The 19,751-nt window shown below is 43.1% G+C and overlaps 3 protein-coding genes across 5 annotated transcripts in view; 1 reads left to right on the top strand and 2 right to left on the bottom strand.

Annotated features, from left to right (window-relative positions):
• Positions 1–3,042: 3,042 nt before the first annotated feature.
• Positions 3,043–6,684, bottom strand: NHLRC1 (NHL repeat containing E3 ubiquitin protein ligase 1). Its single transcript, XM_030265550.4, has one exon. It carries the CDS (start codon positions 6,560–6,562, stop codon positions 5,405–5,407), a length of 1,158 nt encoding a protein of 385 aa, XP_030121410.4. The 5' UTR covers positions 6,563–6,684; the 3' UTR covers positions 3,043–5,404.
• Positions 6,685–9,770: 3,086 nt separating this feature from the next.
• Positions 9,771–19,685, bottom strand: TPMT (thiopurine S-methyltransferase). 2 transcript variants are annotated; one of them, XM_030265555.4, is made up of 9 exons: positions 19,560–19,685; positions 18,969–19,129; positions 18,094–18,186; positions 16,888–17,020; positions 16,337–16,389; positions 12,487–12,561; positions 11,679–11,764; positions 10,671–10,715; positions 9,771–9,895 (listed from the first exon to the last, which is right to left on the bottom strand). In XM_030265555.4, the coding sequence occupies exons 2-9, from the start codon at positions 19,106–19,108 to the stop codon at positions 9,780–9,782; spliced, it is 741 nt and encodes a 246-aa protein (XP_030121415.3). In that variant the 5' UTR covers positions 19,109–19,129; positions 19,560–19,685; the 3' UTR covers positions 9,771–9,779. The 2 variants fall into 2 exon arrangements, with proteins under 2 accessions (XP_030121415.3, XP_030121414.3); XM_030265554.4 differs by lacking the exon at positions 19,560–19,685 and adding an exon at positions 19,401–19,540.
• The window catches only part of KDM1B (lysine demethylase 1B), a 28,308-nt gene continuing 28,162 nt past the window's right edge, over positions 19,606–19,751 (top strand). The window contains exon 1 of one of the 2 annotated variants that reach the window (XM_030265551.4): positions 19,606–19,724. The gene's annotated coding sequence lies outside the window, so the exon portion shown is untranslated. The remainder of the gene's footprint in view (positions 19,725–19,751) is intronic. The other variant, XM_030265552.4, reaches the window with a different exon arrangement.

The following is a 19,751-nucleotide window of genomic DNA, read 5'->3' on the forward strand; positions in this document are numbered from 1 at the left end:
ACAGATCAGTAGTTACTAAATACTGGTTAAATTCTGTAGTCCATATTATTCAGGAACTCATGCTAGCTGAGTATCAAACGGGTTTTACTTTTCATCTATTTATATTTAGAAAAATTCCCAGTAAGTGTTACCTCCTGTGATTGTGTAGGTGTATAGTTCTTTCAAGATTTTTTTTTTTTTTTTTTTTTTTTTTTTGGTACTAGAAGTTTTAAAAGCAAGCTTTCATAAAAAAACATTTATCTTATTTTTTGGTTGGTTGTTTTTCTTAGTGTCTTCAGAGTTTTCTCAAAGTAAATTCTTTCTTTTTCTCAGTTATAATTTTGGATATCTAATCCTATGTCTTGCTTAAAATTGCCTACACTTTATTCATTATAAGGCATATAAGGATATTTAAAGTATTTAAAATGTTTCACAGAATCTTGTGGCAAGCAATAGTTTCCTGATTTAAAAAACAAAATATTCCATGAAAGCAGGATTTGTTCTCTCACCTCAACTCTCTGCCCATATAGTGCTCACCTGTGAGCAAAGAATAAAAATTGCATACATTAAGAGGGATCGTTAGAAAAATTATACATACACAATTTTTTTTTATTAATTCAATTACAGGGAGCATACTTCCCTAAAATGCCTGGTTTGCTCAAAATCTTTATCTCCCCCACAGATTTTTGCTACAAACTAATAGATCGTTAAAGCTACAAGTAACTGATAGCTCTCCTAAGGATTGCCATCATAGAAAAGTGTCTAATTGTAGCTGGAAAATCTGTTCAAGTGCAGGTCATTCCTCTGCCAGAGGTAAATACTAATCAAAAGGCAACAGCTCTTATCATCTTGTCCATTTTCCAGGCTGAAATGCTTCACCTCTTAAGAATGCATTCCCTTTACTGGAATGATGGGTGTGCTCTGTTCTCTGACTTGGTGGAGTTCACCTTCTATTTAAGCCACAGACACCTTCCATTAATTTTTTCTCCTTTTCAGAGTTGATCCCCTCCTTTCTATCTCTAATGTGAAATTTGAGCATTTCAAAACCACACACTTTTGTGGAGCAAACTGGAAGCAATTATCTAGGAATACATTGCGGTTTGGAAAAGTATTAATTCCCATAATTTGTAGGAAACACCAAAGGAATTAGTAACAAGATCATCAGTATAGTGTCAAAACTTCTTCCAAAATCAGGAAGGCACCTCCCAGACAAGAGGGTGATTAAACACAGACTCTCACTGCTTTGTTAAGGTAACCTTCTGATGGGAACTCTAAGATCTAGCCTGAAGTCTGCCAAAGGCTTCCCTTGATTCTGAGCTCTCTTGTCTGCAGCTGCAGGGCCAAGACATTTGTACTGTATTTGCCTCACAGAGAGGTTGGAGTGCCAAGTTCAGGAATATCTGTAAATCTCTTGGAAAGCAATAGTGAGAAAAAGGTGTAAGTGCAGTGCATCATCTGCTCCCTGAGAACCTCTCCAGGATCAGAGAGCTTTGAAGCTGTCCAGGAGAGTCAGGCATGTTACACAAAGGAGGCACTTTAGAGAAAGTCTGGATGTTTATGTAACACTATCAAAGAAGTGCTTGCTGTTCTCCTGAACCATCTGGCAGTTCTCCTGAGATGCCTGATTGAAGAGTGAGGTTTAGAACTCACTTGAAAAATATCTGTATTTTTGCTTTGCTCCTGTGGAGGCAAGCTGTGACTCACAGGTGACATGTAAACTGTAAGATGAGCCTCTGAGAAGAGTCAGGAAAAAAAAAAAACAAACACTGAATAGAAGGAAAAGAAAAGAAATTCCTCCTGTGTGAGGTGCAACAGCACTGTGACCCATGGTCCTAGGGAAGAAAGCTGCTTTTTGACCTCCATCAACCCTTCCAGAATTGAAAGGTCTCCTATATTATAGGCTATCGTCTTGATGGACGTGCTGTATAACATTCTTAGTAGTTTGGGGGTTGGACATTTCTTTCCCTGAAATCAGTCCATATTAAAAAATACTACAGTGATGTTACATGCATGCTTTGGGAAAACATAAAGATCAAACTGATGTGTACAGCAATGTGACTGGAGGGAATAGACAGGTGCTCAAATGGACAATGGCCAAAATGAAATAAATTTTACTTTTTTTTCACCTTTTTCCCTTATTCATCAATCTGAAAAAAATATATTTTTTATCTAAAACAATTTTCTTCACAAGCAAAATAAAAAATATATGTGTTACAGAACATCATCTCAATATGCATTTCTGAAACTCCTCTGACTCCTTTAATTCCTTAACACTGTAAACATACCCTTGATATGTTTATATGCAACCTGAGATCAGTGCTTAAAAATAAACCAAATGGGAATTGCTGCGTGTGTGTGTGTGTGTGTGTGTGTGTGTGTGTGTGTGTGTGTGTACAACAGACATAGCAATCTCTACTAGGGGCTGAAGACATGACACTAAAGGAAGACTGTCCGTTATATTTATTTGGTTTTAATCCAACGGCTAGAGCATGAGGTGCAGAAAGTTATGCAAAGGTGATGGAGTTTTAAAAAATAAACTCAACACTAATTTTGAAAAATTGTCACTGAAGCATCTAGACACAGTCCTATGTTCCTTTCTAAATGGAATGGCCACCACTCTTTTCCAAAGGTAAGCATACATCTAGCTATCCCCATTCCAAGCACAGCCAGTCAGACCCCAAACCTAAGGAATCAGTTCAAGCATGGGCCTTCCAAGATTTGCCATCCCTCTCTCAGAACACAAGATTTTGTGTCAAAAGAAAGATTTCAGCTTTACTGCTGCATTTTCCCTTAAGCACCAAAGAACTTGAAATTTTTAATATTTTGTTTTTATATACAAATACAGTTCATTACGGCTTCTCAATTTAGGCACCTGCATCAAATTAATTCAGACAGAATGTAATGGTTCCTTTGATGCAGTGTGGTACAACAGTAAGCACCAAGCTGTAGATTAAAAAGAAAACAGTTGCATTGTTCACAGAAGTAGTCTACATTTGCTTTCAGTAGGTAGGTAAAGCAGAGACTGGAGGAGATGGCACAAAGTAAAAAAAAAATTCTATTAGGTAGAATAAAGTCCCAAAGTTTATTTTGCTTACAAATCAAAAAATTAAGTGATTTCTAATTACCAAATGAGTCAGGAACAGAATGGGCAATAATGGGAGTTTTTGTAGATTTTAAAACAGCATGAGTCAAATGTTTAAAAATCTGTATTTCAACTGCTGGAAAGTTGCCTACATGGCAGTAGGTCCTAGGAAATTTTCCCATCCATGAATTTAGTAGCAAAACTAAGCTCCTGGTGCACACAAAGGTTTGAGAAGATGAAAGCTCACAGCCTATGGTTCAGAGGAAGTGTTACCGTGACAAAGTATTAATTATGTATGAATACAGCATTGAGGGCATTGCATGCATTTTGACACACAGCAGTCTCCCAAAGGAAGAGTTATCTAATTGATTCTATCAAAGGCAGGCGTCTCCTTGGCATCTAGAAAGGAATATATAATCCAGGGGTCTCCTTCTCTGAGTAAATTTCCTTCCTGACTTCCCAGCTGGGCTCTTGCTCAGGGCCATACAGCTCGTACTGCAGAACAGGCAAGGAGGATTTCTGGTTCTTCCAAAGGCACTTGCTGTCTGGCCAGGCAGTAGAGAAGGCTGCAAAATACAGACTGTGCACATCCATAAAATTTTCAATAGCAAAAAAATGGCCTTACAACAACTTCTACAGGATATCACCAAACAGAAGAAGAAACCATCTACAGGGCAACTGCAATGCAGAAATGGTGTTGTAACAAGGAAACACCTGATGAAAAGATATGAGGAATTATCACTAAATTTTTAAAATATAGAAGTAAGCAAATCACACTTTATTTACTGTTCAATTAACCCTTACAAATAGCTGCAATTAACAGATTTGTTTTGTTTGACATGTTTTTGTTTTGTTTAAATGTTGACATGAGACAGATTAACATTATCGGCTGAATTAAAGAGCTAAACTGCTCCAATTTAGTGCAAGTATTTGGTAAATCACTGGTGCTGTAACACATGCAGTTATTAAATGCCCTGAAGTCAGACCAAAAGCCAGACAAAAAATTTACTGATAGATGTCTGTGAATTTCAAATTACATTAGTTAATATTAATTATTTCAATTACTTAAAAAAAGAAATAACCCCAAAAGTTTTATGCCATTTTAACCTACTCATCTCTACCTCAGATAGCATTTACATCTAACTTAATTTTAATACTGAACCGTGTAAGTAATCATTTAGCAGCACGCAAATTCCTAAAAATGCAGCAGTGACTTCTAGTGGGTGTATTAAATCCTCCTCAAAATAAGTCATAGATGTCATAATTTCCACTATGGAAAAGGCAAAAGGATTTGTGTCTACAGTAAAACTGTGAGAATATAAGTAAGAATATAATATTACTGTGAATAACACAAGAGAATATAAACTGATATAAATCTCTTGTGTGTTCACAATCAACAAAATCGAATTTGGAAGCTATGAAAAAAAATGAGGCCTATCTCTCACTAACATTTCAATTTGCAATTGAATCCTGGGGTTGGGGAGGTGCAAAAGCACCGTATTAATGACAAAACAGGGGCAGGCAGTGCTGAAAACCTCCTACATGTAGCCATGTTAGCAGCAGAGCCAACTCAAACTTACATATGCAGGGGTATTTGTGGTCTAATCCTGGCTTCAAGAGGCTTTTAGGCAAAGCAGCCCCACGCTATGTAACCACACACCAGATTGTCTCCAGATAACATCACAGACTTGGGCATTTTATAGGAAAAAAAAGTGCTCCAGTACAACCTTAAAAAAGGTGGGAATAAACTAGCACAGAAAAGAGTGCCCCCAGAAATGCATTTTCCTGGAAAAAATAGACTTTGAACATGATTTAACTTCTCATGGTAGTTCCTCCATCACAAAGATTTTAGTTGGATTTAGGCAATCTTGAATGGAGACTTCCAATTGTCCTATCATTCTGTCACTGCGATCGCCTTCCTTGTGCACAATTCCTGGAAACAGTTCTGTCAGGAGTGTATCTATACTTAATTAAGAATAGTGATAATTATGTGCTGGGAAATGTAAATAAGTGATGCCTTACTTTCACACGTGCTGGCCTTTGATTCTGTGTTAAAAGGAACCAAAACAACTTGGTTGTCAAGGCATAGAACAGTTTTAAAATGCTAAGTGATTTGTTTGGTTCATTTGTTGTTGACTACAGGCAGCAACAGCCAAGTCCTCTCCCACAGGTAGGCAAGAGACGTGATACAAGTTTTGCAGGAAGCACAGCGTGTTGGTCAGAGGGTGATTTCACTCAAAGCCCCAAAACCGCCTCCCCCCTCCACTCCTACAAACTCCAGAGCTCCGCATGCTTTATGGGCAGCAGCAGCTTGAGCCTGCAGCAGTAAGCATTTAAGCCCACTCAGGTAGAGCTATATACTTTCACTGAATGATCACCGCCGTCTAAAACGACGAGGGAATTGTTTGCCGTGTAAGTCAGTCCAACAGGATAAGCAAGCCCGTGGCTAATTAGAGGATTAAAGATGGGAAATTCCTCAGGTTTCCCTAAGCATATGACAGCCTGGCTACAAACATCCGTTACTATAACACGACCTTCTCTGTCAAAGGCCACAGCCGTAGCATATATTCTGGAGGGGAAAACGAGGTTCAGACCGAAGCTGTCCACCTGGCCGATGAGATCCATCTCCGCACTGAATATCGTCACTCGGGTGCTGCCCTTGCTCGGTCCCCGAGCTTTCAGGTGCTCTATTACCACGACAGCGCCCGAGGTCGGGCAGACTGCGACCGCTCTGGGGCTGACAAGGTGGGACCGGATCATCTGGCACTTCTTTAATTCCCCCCTTTGGAAGTCGGCCGCCAGGCGGTACAGCGCGCCTGCTTCCGAGTCGGTCAGGATTACTTCGCTCCTGGGGGTGGCATCCAAGCCCCAGGGCAAACAGAAGCCTTCCCGGACAGCCAGGACCCCCCTTCCCTCAAAATCGAAGGCCTTCACGGAGCGGTCCCCGCCGTCGGTGACCACCACGTGCCCGTCCGACGTGACCGTCACATCCAGCGGATACTTGATGTCGTTGCTCGCGTCCCCCCGCTCCCCGAACCGCCGCAGGCAGAACCCGCTCGGCCCGAAGACGTGGATCCTCTTCTTGCCGTCGTGGGCCACTGCCAGGCCATCCGACCTGGGGCAGGCCGCCACGCCGGTGGGGTTCACCAGCGACCCCCAGCCCCCCAGGCACAGCCGCAGCCCGAGCCCCGCGGTGGCCGCCGCCGCCGCTCCGCCGCTGCTGCCCAGGGCCGAGGCGAGGCCGCGGCCGGCGGGGCGCAGCAGCTCCAGCAGCTGCAGCAGCGGGAGGCAGTCGCTGGTCTCGGCGGGGCCGCAGAGCCGCCGGCAGAAGGGACACTCCAGCCTCCGGCGCTCGGCGCCGGCCAGGGCCCCCACGCAGCCCCGGCAGAGGACGTGCCCGCAGGGCAGGTTGAGCGGCCGCCGCTGTCCGTCGGGGCCGTACGGCTCGAAGCACACCCGGCACTCCAGCAGGCTCAGCTCCGCCTCGTCCTCCGCCGCCATCCCCGCCCGAGGAGAGCGATCGGAGCCCCCGCGGCGGCCCCGGAGCCCCCGGGCCCAGCGGGGCGGGCGCGGAGCGCGCTGAGGCGGCCGCGCGCCCCCTGCGGGCCAGCGGGGGCGGAGCAGGGCCCGGGCCGCCCTTCCCCCGGGAGCGCGGAGCGGCCCTGTGCCCACCGCGCGTGCATCCGCCGGTGCTCGTATATCCGCCAGAACACCCCAAACCCGCCAGAATATTCACATAGCCACCAGAATTTTACCGACATCCCGTTATCTAGTTACCGTACCCCTACTTCTCCTAATGTCCCCACCAGAGTAAGGAATTAAGCCACGATTTCACAGAATCATGGACCTTGATGATTATCTAGTTCCAATGCCCCTCCCATGGGCAGGGATGACCAGAATAGACCAGGTTGCTCAAAGCCCCATCCAGCCTGGCATCCGCAGCTTCTCTGGGCAATCTGTTCCAGTCTCATCACCCTTGCGCTAAGGAATTTATTGTTAACATATCACCTAAACCTACCCTCTGTCAGATTTCCCCTTGTCCTGTCACTACATGCCCTTGTAAAAAGTCTCTCTCCAGTTCTCCTGCAGGCCCTACAGGTACTAGAAGACTGCTCTAAGGTCTCCTCAGAGCCTTCTCCAGGCTGAATAACCCCACCTCTCTCAGCCTGTCTTCACAGGAGATGTACTCAATTTCTCTGAACATCTTGGTTTCATTGGGTTATCCTGCTGTTCTGACAAAATTTAGAAAATATCTACATTCATCACTAGTAGACACATTTCTCAGGCACATACACACATTTCTGTAAGGTGCGTGGACAGCATGTGCTCCTTCTGCTAGGTGCATTTACAGGATATTCTCAGCATAGTTGCAGGGTACACACAGATTTTACACATCCTAAAATGGCTATTTTGGCACATGGCATTGCTCTTGCCAGGCTGTTGCATGCCTGGGAGTCCTGTGCAGGACACCACAGAGCATGTGGCAGCCTCGTGCCAAGCGCCTGGCCCTTTGCAGCTGTCACATATCTCAAAGTCTGAGATAAACTTCACGAGCTCTCATGTTGCATCCGGAAAAAACTTGAAAAGAAAGGAGATGCTTTAACCTGGTAGCTGCAGTACTGGCCAGGAGTGAAAACAAACAAAACCAGCAGCTCCCAGCTGGCACTGGCCTATTGGCAACACCCTTCTTCTCTCTGTCAACCCAGCCTTAAAACACAAGTATCTATGAGCAATACTGAGTGGTCCAATGAGCTGTGGGCATGGGGACTGCTGTGCTAAAATCAGCAGATCCATTTGCATCTCTAGGACTATGGCACTCTAAAAAGCTCCATGGCTTGTACTTGCCTTCTATTGCTGATGAATGATGATACGCTGCATTGCAATCATACCTTTCCTTTCAAAATAAGCTGCAAAGGGGAGAAGTCACTGTGCTTTGTCAACTTCAAAGTGGAGAATATTTTTCTTGTATTGAGATGGAACTTCCTGTGTTTCAGTTTGTGCCTTTTGCTCCTTTCCCCATCTCTGGGCACTGCTGAAATGTCTTGTCCCATCCTCGTGTCAACTGCCCTTAAAGATATTTGTAAGGACTGATGGTCACTTCTCAGTTGCCTCCTCTCCAGGATTAACAATGGCTCTCTCAAGCCTTTCCTCATAAACAATATGCCCCAGTCCCCCAGCGATCTTTATAGTCCTCTGCTGGACCTACTCCATGTTGAGATTTCTCTTGTACTGAGGAGCCCAGAACTAGACACAGCACCCCAGATATGGCCTCACCAGGGCTGAGTAGAAGGGCAGGATCACCGCCCTTGACCTGTTGACCACACTCTTCCTAATGCACCCCAGGATGCCACTGGCCTTTTTGGCCACAAGGGCACACAGCTGGCTAACTTGTTGACCACCAGGACTCTCAGGTCCCTCTCCACAGAGCTGCTTTCCACCAGGTCAGCGCCCAGCCTGTGCTGGTGCCCTGTGTTTTTCTTCCCCAGATGCAGGACCCTGCACTTGCCTTCTCTGAACTTCACTAGGTTCCTCTCTGCCTGGCTCCTGTGCCTGGCCAGGCCTTGCAGCATGGCTGCAGAGCACTGTGCTGTGTCACCCACTCCCCCTAGTTTTGTATCATGATCAAACTTACTGCAGGTACCCTCTGTCCCTTCATTCATGTCACTGATTAATAAGGTGAACAAAACTGGACCCAGTACTGACCCCTGGGAACACTGCTTGCTAAAGCCCTCCAACTAGCCTGATCACAACACTGAGCTCTGCCACTCAGCCAGTTCTCAATCTATCTCACTGTCCACTAATCTAGACCATTTGCCTTGGTGAATCCATGTTGACTACTCCTGATAACCTTCTTTTCCTCCACTTGCTTAGAGATGACATCCAGGATGGGTTGTTCCAAGGATGAAGGTGAGATTGACTGGCCTACAGTTTCCTAGGTCCTCCTTCTTGCACTTTTTCAAGACTGGAGTGACATTGGTGTTCCTCCAGTCCTCAGGCACCCCTCCCGCACTCTGTAACCTTTCAGCTATGATGGAGAATGGTTTAGCAATAACATCTGCAGCTCTCTCAGCACTCCTTGAACCCTCTTACCCAAGTCGTGCTAGTTTGCTTGCCCATAGCTGCACTTTCTGATGAGGGAGCAGCACACTTGTGAGCAACTGCCAGGACATTTTCCACCAATACTCTCCCCTCTCCCTGTCATGCAGTCTATGTCCCTCCAGCCTTTCTTGCTGGATGGTAATTTCCTCTTGGCAGCTGCTACCTTGCCTTGCCCACTCACTACCAGCCCTTCACTTGACATATATTCACAGGGATGGAGAGAAGCAACTTGCAGCAGCTTCTCACTTCTCTCTGCCCAGCTTGGTGCAGTGTCCCATAAAACAGTGTTTGAACCGCAGCCGCCACACTCCCAGGGCTGCCGGCTGATGAGGCTGAGTTGCAGAGTGCCATGCAGACAACATTGACCAGCAATGGCTGAAAATGAACAGGAACATTTTTTTTCTCACAGCTCTCATGATTTGGAAGAAAAAGGTATGCTTTGGTAGTGGCTGTTTGTGCACGGAGTTTAAATAAAGCTGTTCACATTTCAAGGTAGTAAAGGCAGCTGTGTAGGAGAGCTGAATTGGTAAGAAAAATGCACAAAACCCCTGCTTAAAGAATGCCCCATTTTAAAATGTGAGATACAGGAAAAAGCAAGGTGGGAGGCAAGTTATTTTAATCAAGCTACAAACTTTAATAGATATAGCACCTCCAGAAAATAATCTAGTCCCCACTGTCTGTGCTTCTCCGAGAAGTCATCGACTTTTTCAAGACACTTAATTTCACAGCAGTTGCCTGAAAAGGAGGTAAGAATAACAAATTAGTGAATGATTAGTCAATGAAAAATGTAAATTGTCCAGAAAAAAACCCACAACTTATCCACAGACTTCCCCACATTGCCTAACACAGTGACATAAATTGCACTGGGGAAAACTTAACTGCTCTCTTTTGCACTGGGATGCAACTGTCTATGCCAATGACTCACTCACACAGACACTGCCAGAGTCTCAGAAAGTTGTAAATTTAAAAGTGAGATATTACAGCACATCAGGAGGAACTCCTAAAATTAAATTCCTGACATAGCTCCAAATTTCCTTATTTTGATGGATTTGAGTTGTACATTTCTAGCATTTTCTTTGAGTACCATGTTACTTTTCTTCTTTGTCACAAAAGTACAGTAGAAACTGTAGCACTGGTAGGACCTGTATTAAAACCAGGGCAACTGGTTGATGAGGTTCAGGCAAAGTGAGAATGGTCAAACAGAACTCTAAGATTGCAGCTACAGGATTACTGAGTGCATTATGAATCCTGTGAGAATAAAAAGGTACCAAAGGGAGACAAGAAACTCTTTGTCTCTTGGGTTTTCTTCGTATCTTTTGAAGAACTGAGAATTTTCCATGACAGCAAAATCCCTAAACTGTATTTATTTTTCCCAGTATTTTTGCATGACTCTAGCCTTTAGATAAGAAGTAAATGACTCTATCATTCATCACAGGGCAAGGTAAAGGAACATAAACATCTTTATGTGTTTTGGAAAAAAATCCTAAGGGTTAGGTGAAATTTTACTCACCAAACAAACTTTTAATTTCAGATTCAGGAACATAAAATGGTGGGCCTGAAAGGAAAGAGAGGAGACATGGGAAGAAGACAAAATTTACACTGCAGTAGGAGAGCAAACCCCTTCACTCACAGCACCTGGCCTGTAATGGGACCCCAGGGTGTAGCTCCATCAGCAGGAGCAAAAAAATATGTCCAGGAACTCGTGGCACCTTGGTGGGCCAGACAGCTTCAGGTGTTGCTGCTGCTTCATCTCCAGCTGCAGCAGGGAATCATGAATGTGACGTGGATATGACCACTCTCAGTGTGCTATATGAATTCAGTCCACAATCTCTTTATATTACAGTGGCATGATTAAGGCTAAGAGCTGAACATCGTCAGAGGGAAAGTAATGAATTAAACTGTTCTTGCTTGTGATAGCAAGACCTATTTTTTGGGGGGATAATTATGCTGAAGTGCCCAAAAGCAGAAAAAGATCTCTTTCTTTTTTGAGTTAATATTGACTAAAAAAATCTCCTACTTCAGTACATAATACAAAAACGATAAAAGGGAAAGTACCCTATGATTTTACAGATTTTCACCTCTTCCAAGTACATTCAGAGCATGGTAGTGGCTGAGAGAGACGCACAAGATGGGCAACACATTGGGTTGCAAATACTGGATAAACAGCATGAAGCTGATGTTCTTGGGAGTGTTTCAAGCTCCTGAGGCCAGACAGGATGTTACTCAGTGCTCTGACTTCCAGCTTCATTGTAGCAGCCACATTTGCAGTTTCATTTCATTGTTAATATACCATGACTGTCCTCAACTTAACTTTAGCATGTCTGAATGCTAGAGAAAACACAAATTTAGTCCTAAGCTTGGTCAAAATCTAAACTTTTTAACACACAGTTATACTGGTGTCACCATCTAACAAAGCTATGAAGCTAAAGATCTTGGGGAAGATACTAATACATCTACTGTATCTTTATACAATTTGTATTAGAGGAAAATCACAATATAAACAGTACAAAGTTCTCACCTTTGTGCTTGTTTGGATCATATGAAACTGTAACAAGGAGATAAGAAGAATTTTTCTCCACTAGGTTGATCATCAAACTGGCATAGCTAAAAGGAAAAAAATATACTTTATTATTTTTGTAAAGAATTCAAACATAACATTCAAAATATTCAACAAAATGCATTTCTATGCAGACAGAATTTTAACTAAACTGCACAGAGACTAAGCAAAACTTAGTTTAAATTTTAGGAGCATAAAAGTCATGCTACACATGAAAAATATAAAATAAAGGTTATATTTATTCCTCATAATTATTTATCTTTTTTTGCAAATTCAGCTCAAGATTAACAGACAAGCAAAGTATTCATCTGCCGCAGTCTAGAATATAGTACACAGTACAGTACTTATCTTTTAAAAATATTGTGAATTGAAGATTCTAAGATTCTATATCTAGTTTAAAAATCCTGGGAGCAGGTTCAAACTAAATTTGGGCTGGCTATAGGCAAGAACAAAAATTTGTAATCAAGGAGAGTGAGGGGGAAAAGAACAAAGACAGAAGAAGCAGATGTGGTGAAAAGGAAATAATAGAATTCAGATGAGGCTTGCAGTCCTGCTTCTGCTTGGTTGGAACAAACGGCATATTTTCCCACCAAGAGGTGGCTTCCTGAAGGAAGAGGACAAGACTCTGCAACTGCAGCAGGTGCTTGTGGTAGAGAAGAATTGTGTAGGTTGGTCCTTTAAATGAAAAAGGACTCATTAACAAGTCACAGGATGAAAAACTTGTCACTGATACATCAGAAAAAATACAGTAACAATGCAATTTACTAACCGTTGTCTGTCACGTGGATTCACGGCTACGAGAGCTCCTCTGTCCCATACCCCATCAAACTTGCCAACTATTGAACTATAAGGAGATAAGGAAAAGGCTTAAAAACAGTAAAAAGGGATCTTCATCTTTTTTCAGGCACTTTTGTGAGGTCACAAGGATTCTGCAGCTAGTCATGCAGATTCCCCACCACCTTTTTGTTATGGTGCAGCATTTTCATAATCCAAGCCAACAGGATATGGAACTCAAGAAACCCTCCAGATTCTTTGTCCTGCTGCAAAGAGGTGTGGGATAGTAAAGAGGTGTGTGAATAGGTCACTGCTGGCCCATTGTTAGGGGCTGCTGAGACACAGCAGGGAGGAAGGAATGTAGTTTTAACACATTTGGGCTACAAGTCTGGGTGTTCAGTAGCCATATCCTTCTGTCTAACATGCACTCAGTACATCAACAGCTCTTGACCATCTTCTAAAACCCATGCATGATTTCATATGCAGGCTAAGGCAGGTGTCTTGTTTTTTTACTGTCATTGACTCAGCACATTCAGTAACACCTGAATTCCCAGCTACATGCCCAGGACAATAAGTTTCAGCCTGCAATTTGTTTAATGCTAGAAAGCTAAGTTACACTGCTGCTTGCCTCAGTGCAACTCTGCTGCAGACACTAGTTTTTGTCCTGGATATGCTGGCAGATGGCCACCCAAAGCCTGCAAGTGAGCAAGACTATCAAGAAATGCCTTTATTAATGGATGGTAAGAGCAGCCAGAGCAACACAAAAGAATATCTGGGGATAAGAAAGAGCCTTGGTTTTGGTAATTATTAAAATCGGAGGTTAGACAGTAAGGTAGTAATAAAGTAAATTGTGGCATTTAAAAGAAAGTTTGAATAAGTTTAATTAGAAAAATGTGGCATGGAATTGAGCAATACCCTTCTGCCTACTGGGCAGGTGTCCGAGTCCAATTGCATCACTTCTGTCTTCATTTCTGTACAGGTTTTGGCTAGGGTAGAGTTACCTTTCTTAATAGTAGCTTCCATGGGTTGGTGGATTTCGGCTTGAAATCATGTTGATAACACCCTGGCAATTTAGTTACTGCAGAGCAGCACTTACAAAGCACCAACACTTTTTCTGCTCCTCCCACCCTGACACCAGTGAGAAGGCTGGAGAGCACAAGAATGAATGAGACACTGGGTGGGAACACAGCAGGCACAGCTGACCCCAACTGAGCAAAGGGATATTCCAGACCATCTGGCTCCATTTTCAGCAATAAAACTGGGTGGGAGGTTGGTGGATAGCAGCAGTGCTTGGCTGCTGGCTCCGCATCAGTTGCTTGGTTGATGGTGGGCAAATGCTGTCATCTGCCCTACTTGTTTTTCTTGGGTTTTATTTTTCTCTTTCTTTGGTTTTTCTTTTTTGTGTAATTTTTTTTTTCCTTACAACCTTTTGAAATTTATTTTTAATTATTAAACTGTTTTAATCTCTACACATTTCTTTCTCACTTTTACCCTTTTGATTGTCCCCTGTCATGAGATGATGGGAGAGTGGGCAAGCAGCTGTGTGGTGCTTAGTTCCACCACCTTAGAGTTAAACCATGAGAACTTCTCTCTGCCCACTGCTATTTTCATTGCAATGGCATTGCTAAGCCTCTGGCATCTAACCTACAAGATGAACTTGTATTTCCCACTCTACTGCGATGAGACATGATAAAACTTTCAAGTGCTGACTTCTTTTAAAGTTTGCCAAGCCTAAGCATCTAATTTAAATAACCAGCCTCGCAAGTGAAAGGAGATTTTTAGAGACAGTTAAACAAGCAATGGACATGCAAGGCACAAAGGAGAGTTTCATGGGGTAGGTGACAATCTTGATCTTCTGAGGCTTGGAGGCACTTCTCCTCTCTGTGTAGCTGAGTCTGCTGGGTGACCTCAGGCAAGCCATTGAGGTTTTCTGCACTTGTTTTTTCTTTCCAACTTTAATCTGGTCAAACTGGAATGGCAGCAGTGGCTCCAAATGTGCATTTCATGTGCTTTACTCCCAAGCAATTTCATCAAGGCTTACAGACATCCTAGGCTGCACCCAGGCTCATGCTGTGGCCTTGTCCCAGTCCTGGTCTCTTGGCTGCCCAGATCTCAGGACCTGCTGAGTGTCTGGGTGCTCCCTGTACCTCTGGACATCCAATTTCCTTCACAACACAATGAAGCCATGAGGAAACAGTCAAAAAAGGCACACAGCTGTCTTTCATCCTGATGTGGAGTCAGGATGAAGCTAAGGTATGAGGAAACACTTTCACTGTAACACACTGCTACGTGTTTATATGGCATTCAGCATGGGCTAGGTACTCCTACATCTAAAAAAAATTAACATGTAAATCAGAAATTCACATATCTGCAGAAAACCCACTAGATTTCAGAGGAAACTTGGAATTTCTATCTCTGAATATGTTTAGTAGTTTCAGTAAATGCAATTTTTGATTTTCTTTTGAAGTCTTCCAGCCATAATTGTATTAGGAGGTACAGTGATTGTGTAATATAACTATTTTACATATGTCCCAGAATTCCCAGAAAGAGAAGTAATTCCTGTTACTCTTTAACTAGCAAGAGTCTTTGAAATGTCCCATTCTGACAAAGGTCAGGAGCACATTTGAGTTTTCTTCTAATGAATGCTAGGAGATGAAAGGGACCTGCCTCAGCAAGAGAGAAATAAGTTTAATTTCCATAATTACTGTGTAATTAATCAAATTGTCTGTACACAGAAACTCGAAGCGTGTGTGCATTTTTCTAGTCACGGGTATCTGCTGACTGATGTTGGGAATACAGTTCATTCTGCATCCAGAACGTCTATCTGCCAATTTATTTTGTGACGACAAACTATGTACTGGATCCAGTGATATGCACTGATATTGTCACTAATTACCTAATTTTGTTTATTTCAAAGTATTATTACACCATGTTGTGATAGAAGTTACAAGTTTCATCAGACTACTTGCTACAAAACTTATGACTGAGTTTTTCAAAAATTTCTGAGAAGCTTAAGCAATCATTAGGCAACTTGTCAACTCACAGCAAGAAAGATTAAAAGGTACCTACAGAATAACAAGTAACTACACTGCAGAGACAAGGCGGGTAAGAAACCAGGCAGTAGCTACAAAGTCACATTCATACACACCCCTTCTGTTGGACACTTTGCACGACTAGTTACATATATACACCAGCCAAACAGACTGGAGTCAGCTGCAGCAGCAGAAGGCACAGTCATGGTCTACTGTCTGAAAGACTCTGGACTCTAGTAATGCATAGTCTTTTTTCCAGTGTTTTGGCAGATTGAAAAAAAAAAAAGATCATATAGTAAACTCTGTGTTCTGGTGTCCTGAACAACCTATTGCACCTGTATGTACTAGTTCTGGAAATCCCAGACTTTACCTCCTTCCTACTGAAGAGCCATGGCACAAATTCTTGTGCCTGACAGTTGTTTGTAAGAAGAGCAAACAAACACAAAAAACTTCACCAAAACCTTATTATCTCTTTACTAAGTTACTCTGAGTAAGGGGTTGTGTTAAAGTTTTGCTTCATAGAATTCATCGGTAATGTTAAAGATAATTTGGTTTTACTGTAAAAGCAAACTTTCACAGAATGGCTTGGAATAAGAAGCCCCTTTAAAGATAATTAGTTGTCATCCTTAACGATTAACAACGGAATTAGACTTTCGTTGGAGATTAGCCATTCAAATTTCTCATACAAATTAATATGAGTTTGCTTAAGAGGACCTGACAAATCTTTGCCTGATTCAAATAAAATAATAGTATTGGACAGAATGAATACATATTTGATTATGGAGAATTGTAAAACACTATGAGTATTCCTACCTGGACAAATCATAAATATTGCAGCAGTAGAGGGAAATGTTGCCAGAAGTACTCTACAATAAAAGCAAAGGAAACAATCCTTATCAGCTAACTATCTTCAAATACGCACTCGTAAGTATATATTTATACTTCGTATCTTAAAATATACCCATACACTATTAAAAGTGAAATGTTTAAAATACATTTATGTGCAATGGGGAAAAACACTGAGAAATATTTTTAGTTTTAGTTTACTGAGGTAACTCTTCTGATCCTCTCCAGAGAGGTTCTAATCTATCAAGGCATGAAACTTTTATCAATCTATCAAGGCATGCCTCCAGTTTTAAAATATATTTCTTCTACATTCAAGTGCTTCACTGTCATAAGAAGGCCAAAGTAGTAAGTTTAGAAGAATAACTTCTCGGTCCAAAAATACAACTCAGAGCTTCCTTTTAGACCACTTCAGGAGAGGTGAATGATTACCCGTAAAACAGATGCATAAAAGCAGAATGACTTGTTTGCTCAGTTATGCCAGTATTGCACGATTAACCACACCAGATCATTTGACATACCTGGAACAGTTTTCCTCCTGAAATCTCAGGGACTGGCTCCTCACAGTAAGGCAGACTGTGTTCTGAAAAAAAATCCTTCACTGCTTGCTCACTGAGTTCCACACCAACAACACTGTGCCCCATGTCCGCCAGCCTGCACACAAGAGAGAGAAGGCCCAGGTTTACATGAGGCCCACAGGCTGGGCAAAATGTGTATCTCCCATACATCATTTATTCATTAGGGAAAGCCTAGTTTTAGGATGCCCTGATATGTCTAATTCTGACTATCTAAAGTGTTCACATTATACTGAACACCTCCCTTCCATGATCTGAGCTTAAATTAGCACCACTCAGCATACAGTTGATGAGGAGTTACATGCTTTATTTAGATTTAATGAATTATTCATTTATCCCTACTAACTCACTGAAAACAGAGGTAATCACACTGAGAAACTGTCCATTTCAGAAAGGTGCTATACTCTGAACTGAGGTGACTGAGGCACAGTGTTCACCCAGCTGCCTCTGTGGCTTAGCAGGAATGGGCAGCAAAGGAGGTGTAGCAACCTCTGCGCTGCTGCAGCTCAGCAAAACACCAACGTGTGTCAGAGCCCACAGTCAGCCTAGGAAGTAGGTACTGTGATAAAACCTGATAGCTGGATTAATTGAAGACATAGGTTTTGGATTGTGCTCCTTCCCTCCAAGAAAATCACTGACTTATATAGGCCCTACTTTTAAATACAACACTCCTTCCCCCTGCCCCCCACCCTTTTCTGAAAGGAAAAAAAAAAAAAAAAGTAAAAGTAAAACAAAAAATATAAAAAAGAGGAAGTTACATTTAGCCCGAATCACTTAAATTTCCAGAGTGGCATGCCACATGGTGTCTTGAAAATGTCTAACACAACTGACCTCATTGTGGGCAATTAAGCTGGCATTGCTACAAAAAGCATCAGTGGTAAGGGCATAGCTTCAGTCACTCTGTCCATGTAAATTCAGCATTCCCCAAGCCGAACTTGGGACAATCAGTAGGACTTTCAGATCAGACCTTATCCATTCAAGTTATGCTACTATACGAAACATCAGACTCCTCCTCCCTTCAGCTTCCAGTCACACTGTTTTCCTAGCAGTGGAATTTCTGCTGGCCAATATAAGGTTGGGAATTCCCCCTCTCCCTCCCACCCTCCCTCCCCACATCAAATAAGATTTTTGCTCTTATTATCTGTGTTTTACCATTTCATCTCAACTGCTTTACCACAAAGTGGGAAAAATATCCTCAGTCCACTCCTGCCATTTAAAAGAACATCCAGATACTTTTGGAGGAGCCTGCAGAAGAACAGACACATTTTACTTAACTCTGCGAGTATTTGTATTGGCACATGAAAAGCCAAGTGCTACACACTGTGCCAGGTAGCATAAATACTCCATGATGGCACATATATTATTAGCTCAACCTGCTTCATGCCATTAGAAATAAAAACATAAAATAAAAGCATTCACCTTCCACTTACACAGCAAGAAAGTAAATTTCACGTCATTCAGAAATTAATACATTCCTGTTTGTTCTATTTTCTGTTTGTCTTTGAAACTAAACAATTAAACCAATCCACCTCTAAGAGGATCATAACAGAGATTTAAAACAGAATGATTATGAAACTTCTGCATCAAGCAAATAACTTTTACAGGTCATTAAAGACTATATATAATCAGGTTTGTTCTCTTAGGTCCTTGTCTTTTACTGCATGGTAGTTGCTCTGATGCCCTCTGCACATTGTTTCAAGGCCCAGTTTCACAGCATGAACAAGAGTGCAAAGCATCTCCATCAGAAAAATTCAAGATTTTCTAGCCAAACTATCTAAGCTCTAAGGTTTAAAACTTGATTCAAGAGTAAAAGCTCTAAATACTTTTCAATACTTTCTTTTCTCTGTCCTTTGACACATGTAGGTCACAAAAATATCTATAGTAATTTTTGTTTCAAGCTGTGCCCACGTCAGATAATTTGCTTTTTGCAAATGTTCCATTTTCAATTAAGAGTTTCTCGAATGAGCCAAGCCACTCATCTCATGGCATTACTTAAACAGCTTAGGCAGAAGAGTGAAGTCACGTACGGATGTCTGTGTTCCTTGTGAAACCCGATGTTACCCATTTCCCATTTTTGTAGCCATTCCTCCTCTGTCACCACTCTCTCTTTCTGAGACCCAACATCAGAGCCTTCCAGGAGCCCGGATTCATCCGCTGAGTGGTCCATATCTCCAGGGAGTGCTTGTAGCTGTGAAAAAAGAGAGAAGAATTACCCCCCCACCCAATGCACAGTTTGGAACTGGCTCTTACTTCCTCGAACCGGACAAAAATTTAGTAGATCTCAAGAGATCACCATTTGGTGCCAGTCGCAATGTACCCAAAGCGACAGAGCAATCGGCACCCTCTTGCTCCCGATACCCTGGGCCAGACCCCTTTTCCCGGGGCGGCTGAACGCGCCTGTCCAGCACTGCGGGTCCGCCAGTGGCCTCCCTTTTCGCACCCATCGAGAACCCCCCTACCCCGGGAACGAAGGAGGGAGATGCGGACATTTCTCTCCCGTGAAACCCGCGGGAAGAAGGCGGATGCGAGCGGCTGCTGGGCCGGGGACCCGGGGGTGACCCGTGACGGCTCAGCGCCTCTCACCGCCCCGCTCGGCGCCCCCGGCCCGGCCGCGGTACCTGCCCGGCCGCGGGTCCCGTGAGGGCGGCGGGGCCGGGGCGGTGCCGCCCCGCCCTCCCCTCGCTACGCACCGCGGAGAGCGGAAGCGGCGGCAGGAGGAGGCGGGCTGAGGGTGCACGGCACCGGGGAGGAGGAGGATGGCGGTGCGGATGGCGGCGGTGGTGGTGAGTGACTCCCTCCCTCCCTCAGCT

This window comes from Taeniopygia guttata, chromosome 2 (genome assembly GCF_048771995.1).
Source record: "Taeniopygia guttata chromosome 2, bTaeGut7.mat, whole genome shotgun sequence".
In the NCBI taxonomy this organism is placed as follows: Eukaryota; Metazoa; Chordata; class Aves; order Passeriformes; family Estrildidae; genus Taeniopygia; species Taeniopygia guttata.

Excerpts from the sequence above, each read along its gene's own strand:
- NHLRC1 (XM_030265550.4), bottom strand. The coding sequence starts at position 6,562 with ATGGCGGCGGAGGACGAGGCGGAGCTGAGCCTGCTGGAGTGCCGGGTG.
- TPMT (XM_030265554.4), bottom strand. The coding sequence starts at position 19,430 with ATGTCCGCATCTCCCTCCTTCGTTCCCGGG. Across the intron at positions 16,390-16,887 it reads CAGGAGGAAAACTGTTCCAG|AGTACTTCTGGCAACATTTC; the intron begins GTATGTCAAATG and ends CTTTTATTGTAG. Across the intron at positions 9,896-10,670 it reads TGAAATTAAAAGTTTGTTTG|GCAACTGCTGTGAAATTAAG; the intron begins GTGAGTAAAATT and ends CCTCCTTTTCAG.